Source organism: Lathyrus oleraceus, chromosome 6 (genome assembly GCF_024323335.1).
Source record: "Lathyrus oleraceus cultivar Zhongwan6 chromosome 6, CAAS_Psat_ZW6_1.0, whole genome shotgun sequence".
NCBI lineage: Eukaryota > Viridiplantae > Streptophyta > Magnoliopsida > Fabales > Fabaceae > Lathyrus > Lathyrus oleraceus.
The window spans coordinates 407,116,022-407,125,192 of NC_066584.1; the positions used below are offsets into that span (position 1 = coordinate 407,116,022).

The 9,171-nt window shown below is 38.8% G+C and overlaps 1 protein-coding gene across 1 annotated transcript; it reads right to left on the reverse strand.

The window, feature by feature from the left end:
* Window positions 1–219: 219 nt before the first annotated feature.
* Window positions 220–3,913, reverse strand: LOC127095885 (uncharacterized). Its single transcript, XM_051034513.1, has 2 exons — window positions 3,634–3,913; window positions 220–281 (listed from the first exon to the last, which is right to left on the reverse strand). Exons 1-2 carry the CDS (start codon window positions 3,911–3,913, stop codon window positions 220–222), a joined length of 342 nt encoding a protein of 113 aa, XP_050890470.1.
* Between the last annotated feature and the right edge of the window lie 5,258 nt (window positions 3,914–9,171).

Consider the following 9,171-nt stretch of genomic DNA (forward strand, 5'->3'; position numbering starts at 1 on the left):
AATTCTAGATGAAGATGAGGTTCCCCTCAGTGAGCGCCAGAAAGCAATGCTTCTGAAGGATACTTCTGGTGCTATCCAACAGTCTTCCAAGGCCTATGACGCTCCCAATCCTGGTAAGTCTTCTTCGCCCATAATTTTTTTTATTTCTGATTCTCATTTTTCTGAAAGTGTCTTACCAACATAACCATTTCCATCTCCATCTCATAACACTTTCCCCACTCATATTCCAATTCCACAACCACCTCCTATAAATATAACTTTTGTAGAACCTGTTCCACTTTCTGAAACACAATAACAACAATAACACATACCACAAACACCACCTCCTTCATAGTTACTAAATCCATTCATTCCACCACCATCTCAAAATATTTATGCTCTCCAACAAACTAATCCAAATACAACACCCAAAAAATCTTCTTTGAGAGATTCTGGCAACCAAGAGTCTGAGGGAATTCCCGAAGGCTTGTTAAATTTTGAACCAGAGCACATTGCTTCTGATTCTGATGCTGAATAACATTCTGACCTCCCTTCTCTTATTGTTCCCCACAACTATGGCCCAAAACCTAATCCAAACATTGTTGACTTTTCCATCAGATATCCTAGCTAACCCAAACATAAAGAACCTAACGTTGGTAAGATTCTGAGGAAATTTGAGTCAGATTCTAAAAGGTACCTTCAAGCTTCTATAGGGACTAGTTTTATATCCTTTAACTCAGTAGAAAGTGGTTCAGCTTGGGAAGCTTATAGGAGATGGGTAAACTTCAAAATTTCAAAGCAGAAGAACTTTGGACACAAAGTTTCTGAGCAAAATTTCCATTCATGGTTTGCACCTGTAATGGGAGCCATCCAGTTACGACATGCTTCACTATGTCTTCCAGCTCTAGAAATTATGGAAGAAGTTAAGGAGACCGAGGAAGATGTTGAACACCAAAATGTTCTCAATGAAGATACCTCTGATCATCAAGACAAAAGAAAATAAGCTACTTCTAAAGTTCAAGAGTCAGAACAACAAATTGTTATTTCTAAGAATCAGACTGCTGCGGGAACTTCTTCTGGTGCAGTTCTTGAAGTCATCATGAAGACTCTCTCCGAAATGAAAGAAGAAAGTGCTTTGGTCAAAAAGCGTCTATATAAGCAAGATCTTCTGTTTGAGATGATTCTTTCGAGACTTCCGCCGCCTCCCCCACCTTAGAACCAAAACCCTTAGTTTCCCAAATTTTATGCACTTTTGTGTTTTTATTTTTTACTAAGTGTTTTTGTTTTTGTACTTGTATGCCTTATGGCATTTTTTTATATTAATAAAATTTTATTGTTTCCTTACTTTATTTTTGTCTATGTCTTTTTGATCGATGACAAAGGGGGAGGAACGTATTTAGGGAGAAACATAATTGATTTTGATTTACCTATGTTCGTGAATCAGAACCCAAACATTTTTTTGTTTATGCTAACAACTACTTCAAAGAATAGTTTATTAATTATCTTTCAGGAAAAGTCAAGAATGTCAGAAGCTCTTGAAATTTTTCAGATCATAACTTAAGTTATGAGTTTCTAAAGAAATGGTTTACTCTCTAAGTCTAAAGTTGTAACTTAATCGTGTGAGAAATATTTCCAACCAGGCATCTCACAACCAAGCTCTGAAGCTCTTTCAAAAAGAGTTCAACCAGGCTTCTGAAGTGAATTTCATCAGACTCTTGACTTTGACAACCAGTGTTCGGGATAAGTTCAACCAACTTCTAAAGACAAACCAGATTCTGATAGAAGATCATTCTGGTTTGTCAAAAAGGTTAATCAGGAAAGTGTTCTTTCATTCTGATTTTATCTTTTTAGGATTAAACATCTTAGAGGGAGCTTTGTGCTTCTATAAGATGTATCTTTTTGTGACTACCCTGTACAAAACTGTTCATCAAAATACATGGTTTTGTCATCATAAAAAAAGGGAGATTATTATAACAATATTTGGTTCTGCATCTATACCCTGAGTTTTGATGATAACAATGTTGTATTTGTGTGAGAACAATTTCGGTACCTTAATGGTTTGTTATTGTGTAGCTTTAACAACCAGTTCTGATTCTGAGTTTATGATGTACAACATTCAGTTTCTAAACATTGTGTTCTGAAATCCTCTTTTGTGCTAATCATGAGAAGTTATGAAATACGCCAGGTTGTTGCTGCAATGCTTTTTATGCTTATGTACTGATTCACTCCTGAGAAGTTCCGGAAAGATGCTATGTTGCTGCTGCAATGTTTTATCTGCTTCTGCTTCTGGATGCAACTCTGATTGTCAAGCTTCTGAAGACTGAAAAGCTTCTGAAGTTTCGTTACTTAGGTGAAGATTTTAAAGATCTCAAGTCAGACGCTGACGTGGTCAAGGTTCTGACTGAAGACTCTGAAGATTCTGATATCAGCTATGTGTTTCTTCTTTTCATGCTTCATCAAACTGTTTCTCAGAAGTCAATGAATTTGAAGATAAGATCAAGTGGATACATGATAAATAGTACATACTACAAATCAAATATTGCTTCCACTCCTTAATTCGTGTGCGAAGGACAATATTATACATCACACCTATCATTGGAATTATGGGAAAATGACTGTACGATGTATCACTCCTGTCACCAATCCAATAGTGAACATCCTCTATATTGATATCCCCATTTTCCCTCCAGCGTTCTCTTTCCTATACTATATAAGTGGGACTTGGAGACTTGAATAAAAATTGCGAAACACCACAATATTTGACAAGTCTGTTTCTACGTGAAAAACTATCAATTTTTGTACACAATTCTCTCTGAGTATTTTGTATTTCATTTGTGTAAAATCTGCTTGTGTAGAAGCAACATGTAACACACAATTCTTATTCAAACAGTTTGTTTGTGTTCTCCTTAAGGAGACTAGGTTTTAGTCAGATCCTTGAGAAGACAAAGAAAGTCATTCTTTGTGTTTGTTTTGTAATTTTTTTGGTTATAATGGATTAAGTCCTTGAGTATAAGGCAAAATCACCTTGGCGGGTGGACTGGAGTAGCTTTGATTTCAAGCGAACCAGGATAAAAATACTTGTGTATTTATCTCTTTGTTCTTAGTATTGTGTGGTATTTTTGAGTTGGTAAAAAACTTTTGTTTTTAAAACCCAATTCAAACCCCCATTTCTTGTGTTTTTCACACCTTCACCATCTTTCTCCACGGGCCTCGACCATTTTCCCTGAGGGACATTTGGATTTGGTCGATAAGTGTTTGGTCTGCTTTCCTTTCATTGGCCTCTCTTATTGTCGATAAGGGTCACATATAACCTGTGGTTTAGCGGAATCCCTTCAATTTCGTTTCCGTTTTATAAGTTGCACAACTTCCACCTGATGCGCTGCCTTTCTATCGAAAATAGCACTGCATCTGAGGTACAACATTGTCGTAGACTTCTTGGATTTGCATTTGCTCAAAAATTCAACCAGACTTTCATCATCCTTTGGATAAACCACCTCCATGTGCTCAGACTCTGGGGTAGCCTTTTTGCCACCTTTGGTGTCGACATTTTTTTCGACTTCCACCATGTTGACTCCGCACTTGAGATTATCAGTAATCTCGATTTCTTATAGCTTTACCCTAAGGCCTTCAATAGTCTTAGTTACGTCAAGTTACCGTCGAGGCTCTCAGTAGCCTTTAATTTGTCAAACTCAGCAGTTAAATCCTTGGCTACAATACCTTTGGAACCTTTGACAACTTCTATCATGTTAATCTGCAACGACTTTGAGTAGTTAGCCTCCACTTGCATGGGGTCAGCATAAATTTGCATTTGTGCCTTTCCCTTGTCAGCAAACTTGAGTTTACCATCTTTGATTGCGTTCTGCACGCGATCCCTGAAAAGGAAACATTGTGAGCTTTTGTGACAGAATAAATTATGATATTTACAAAATCCCATTTTCTTTCGTTGTTCTAGGGTGGTGTTTTAGCGTCTGGTGGCACTATGATTTGGCCATCTGCAAGAAGTAAATAAAAAATCTCATCGCATTTAGTCACGCCGAAAGTGTAAGTTTTCTTAGGGAACTTATCATTTTTCTCTGTTTCGACGGGATTCTTTCCATTCGAAGGCTTAAGTAATTTGCATACATATGGTGGCCCTTGTTTTAACTCAGCAAAATTAACCTCATTTTCTTCGATGCACTTAACGTCTAGAACTGGGTCATTCTCATGTACGTCTACAAACGTTACTCTTTCTTTATTATTTCTAATCACCCTCACTTTTTTTGCTTTTAGGCGTTCCACTTGTCGAACTCTATCGGCCAACTGGGCCATGTCTGTTAGATATTGTGTATCTAATTTCTTTCTGATAGAATAATCTAAACCCCCAACTGCCATTTCGATAAGCTCATGCTCAGGCACTTGTGTGAAACACCTTGCTTTAAGAAATCAGAACCTATTGAGGTAATCATTTATCAACTCAACGAAATTTCACTTCACACTTGCTAGTTATTTCAACTATTCTTAGAGTGCCTCATATAAAACTGCTCATGAAACAACTTTTCTAATTGATTTAAATCATTGATTGAATTCGGGGGAAGCATAGTGAACCATGTAAAGGCGTTTTTAGTTAGAGAACTAGGGAAATATCCCAGTCTAAGATTCTAATTATTGACCATGTCCCCTGTAACACCCCGATAATAATATGTATTTAATTAAATTAAATTAATAATATGTTTATTAATTTAATTAGAATATTTGAATTATTATTATTTTGGAATAATAATTATTGGGATAATTATTTATTGGAATAATATATAAGTTGGAATTTAGAAAAATCCCATTTTTGGTAAAAAGGTTAATTTCACGTGAAAAGGGAAAAGAGGCAGAAAGGGCAAAAAGCAAAAGAACGAAGGTTGAAGGAAGGGAAAGCTTGGAGCTCAGAGACTGCCGGATTAACTCAGGTAAGGGGGGTTTATCATCGGTTAAAGGGTATTGTATGATAATATGTACTGGGTAGTAATAATCATTTGTTTACCTCTGATTGGATGATATATGATGAAATTGTGAAATATTGAGATGAACGAAAATTGGAATATAATTGAAGAATTCGTAGGAATATGGTGTGGAAATGTTAGACCTTGTGGAATCGAATAGGATCTGTTTTGAGTTAGACAATAGGAAGGAATTTTGTGTGAAAATTGGACTGTAGAAGGTGGAATTGGGTAGATCTCGTAGCAGAGAAAGCCATTGCAGATCTGAGAATTCTGATCTCTGGTCATACGCGTATGGCACTAGGCAATACGCGTATGAGATGTTGGTACGCGTATGGGGGGAAGCCTTGCGCGTATGGGAGAAAAAGATGACATTTTGAACGTAAATTGGTCTCTGTTGGTACGCGTAATGGGAAGTTGTTACGCGTAGCGTACGCGTATGGGATAGGTGGTACGCGTATGAGTTGGGCGAGGAAATGCGCAATACGCGTATGAGAGTGGGCATTACGCGTATGGGTTTGGCCAGGTTTGGGCAATACGCGTATGGCAGAGGCAATACGCGTATGGGCAGAATTGTGTTTTTGCTGTGCTACTGTCGTGCAGTTTTTGGTTGTTTAGGCTGAGTGATGCGACTTAGCTGAGATATGAGGTGATAGGGATCATTTCCCGTTGTTTTGAGTGGCATAGGTATTAGTAGAGTGTGCTAATACTGTGGTTGCTTTTGTGGCATGATATGATATGCTTTTGTGATTAATTATGTTGATGATGTGTGATGGTATACATGATGATGTGAATGTATACATTTGTGAATAGACTGTATTATGACTTAGAGTGTGAGCATGTGTCTATTCTTGATTATTGTTGATGTTGCATTGCTAGGTGATTAGCATGCATATTGTGGCCTTCGGGTGGTAGCTAATTCCCATGGTGAGGAATTAGTGAGTTTAGTCATTTTTGGACTGTTGTTGATTGTTTGCATGCTAGGTGATTAGCGTGCATTTCATGGCCCATTTGGGGTGGTAGCTAATTCCCATGGTGAGGAATTAGTGAGTGAGTCACTATGTCTCAAATGAGTGGGACTAGTGAGCTTGGTAGCCGTGCCTGGATTTGGACGGTGAGGTTGAACTATATGTTCACAAATAGTCGGTACCGCATGCATAGAGTCTCATTGCATAATGAATGTATGGCATATGATATGAATGGATGTATTCCAGTATCATATGTGTGTTGTGTGTTGTGTTGTTAATGATTGAATATGATGGAGAATTGTACTGTTGATTATGATGTTTGAATGGATATTACTGTTGCTGAATGCGTAGTCTAATTAGGGTGAATTAATGTGTTAATTACTTGGCATTACATGTTGTTCTATAATGCTTATTATATTGATTGAGGAACTCACCCTTACGCCTATTTTTCAGGTAACGAGAAATGAGTTGAGTAGAAGCTAATGCTTGGAGTCTAGAGTAGTTTCTTATGGGTCATGCTCTGATAGATGTAACATCGGGATGGGTTGTCCTAACTTGTTTTGAATGTTTTATCATTGGTCGAGAACCATTTTCCATGTAATGTTTTACATGCTTGATGAAATTATATCCGCTGTGTTTTATGCAATTGTTTAAGTTTTAAATTGATAAAAGAGCATGACCTCTATATTGTTGAACGGTGTGAATATTTTGTGTGACACCCTTAAAGGGCATAATTACTCTGATGTTGTATTTTTGATATTTAATTAAATTATTGGGGTATTTAGAAGGGTGTTACATTAGTGGTATCAGAGCATAGTCGGTCGTGTCGAGTCGTAGTTATTCTGTTTCCCCTGTACGGGATAGGTGTTGTGTAACCCTATCAGTACTTATTTATTTAGCTTGTTTGGGTTTTCAGAATAGGGATGGCTGGAAGAGGTAGAGATGATGCTGCGATTGCTGAGGCTCTGGGTATGCTAGCTGGAGTACTTGGAGGAAATCCGAATGTTGTGGGAATGGGAGCTGCTCGTCAGTTGAGTGAGTTCCAGAAGAACAATCCTCCAATGTTTAAGGGAGCATACGATCCAGATGGTGCTCAGAAGTGGCTGAAGGAGATAGAGAGGATCTTCAGAGTAACTGAGTGTGCTGATAACCAGAAGGTCAGGTTCGGTACACATATGCTGTCAGAGGAAGCTGATGATTGGTGGGTTGCTACCCGCACTGAGTTGGAAACTGCTGGAGATGCTGAGATTTCTTGGGCTGTGTTCAGAGAGAGATTTCTGAGGAAGTATTTTCCCGAGGATGTCAGAGGAAAGAAGGAGATAGAGTTCTTGGAATTGAAGCAGGGTAACAGGTCCGTTACGGAGTATGCTGCTAAGTTCACTGAGCTGTCAAAGTACTATACTCCCTATAATGAGGCTGCTGGAGAATTTTCGAAATGTGTGAAGTTTGAGAACGGGTTGCGTCCCGAGATCAAGCAGGCTATTGGATATCAGAGGATCAGGGTGTTTTCTGACTTGGTTGACTGTTGCAGAATTTTTGAACAGGATTCCAAGGCTAGAGCAGAGAGCTATCAGCAGAGGGTTGATAGGAAGGGCAAGAATCAGATGGATCGTGGAAAACCGTATGCAGCTGGCAAAGGTTTTCAGAGGCAAAGTGGGACGAAGAGGACTAGTGGGGGAGATTCTAGTGCTCCTGTTAAGTGTTACAGATGTGGTCAGGCTGGACATCGTATCCATGAGTGTACCAGTAATGAGAAGAAGTGTTACAAATGTGGAAAAGGTGGTCATTTGGCTGCAGATTGCCGGTTGAAGACTGTGACTTGCTTCAACTGTGGAGAGGTAGGTCATATCAGTCCACAGTGTCCTAAGCCAAAGAAAGAGAATCAGTCAGGAGGCAAGGTTTTTGCTTTATCAGGTTCTGAGACTTTTGCAGATGATCGTTTGATCCGAGGTACGTGTTATATTAATGGCTTTCCTCTTGTAGCTATTATTGACACAGGTGCGACTCATTCTTTTATATCCTTGGATTGTGCTGTGAAACTTAAGTTAGAGATATCTGAGATGTTGGGTAGTATGGTGATTGATACTCCTGCGAAGGGTTCAGTGACTACTACTTCTGTTTGTTTGAATTGTCCTTTGAGTATTTTTGGTAGAGCCTTTGGGATAGATCTTGTGTGTCTTCCATTCGTGCAGATTGATGTTATCTTGGGTATGAACTGGTTGGTGTTTAACCGGGTTTCTATCAATTGTTTTGATAAGACTGTGATATTTCCTGAGATTGAGGAGGGAAAGAGTTTGTTTCTATCAGCAAGACAAGTGAATGAGGAAGTAGCTGATGGAGCAGAGTTGTTTATGCTGTTAGCGACTTTGGAGGCTAAAGATAAACTGGTGATTGGCGATCTCGCTGTGGTGTGTGATTTTCCTGATGTGTTTCCGGAAGAGGTGAATGAATTACCGCCAGAGCGTGAAATTGAGTTCTCGATTGATTTGGTACCTGGTACTAGACCGATATCGATGGCTCCGTACCGTATGTCTGCTGTTGAGTTAGCCGAATTGAAGAGTCAATTGGAAGATCTGTTGGATAAGAAATTTATTCGTCCGAGTGTGTCACCGTGGGGTGCACCGGTGTTGTTGGTTAAGAAGAAAGAAGGTACTATGAGGTTGTGTGTGGACTACAGACAACTGAATAAAGTGACGATCAAGAATCGGTATCCTTTACCGAGGATTGATGATTTGATGGATCAGTTGGTTGGTGCAAGTGTGTTCAGCAAGATAGACTTGAGATCTGGGTATCATCAGATACGTGTGAAAACTGAAGATATTCAGAAGACTGCTTTCAGAACAAGGTATGGACATTATGAGTATTCTGTGATGCCTTTTGGTGTGACTAATGCACCTGGAGTATTTATGGAGTATATGAATAGGATTTTCCATCCGTACCTAGATCAGTTTGTTGTGGTGTTTATTGATGACATTTTGGTGTATTCGAAATCTGAAGAAGAGCATGCTGAGCATTTGAGAGTGGTTTTGGGAGTTCTACGAGAGAAGAAGTTATTTGCTAAACTGTCGAAGTGTGAATTTTGGTTAGAAGAAGTTAGTTTTCTTGGCCATGTGATTTCAAGAGGTGGTGTTGCTGTTGATCCTTCTAAGATAGAAGCGGTATCTAAGTGGGAAGCTCCGAAGTCAGTTTCTGAAATAAGAAGTTTTCTTGGACTGGCAGGTTACTATAGGAAATTCATTGAGGGATTCTCTAAGTTG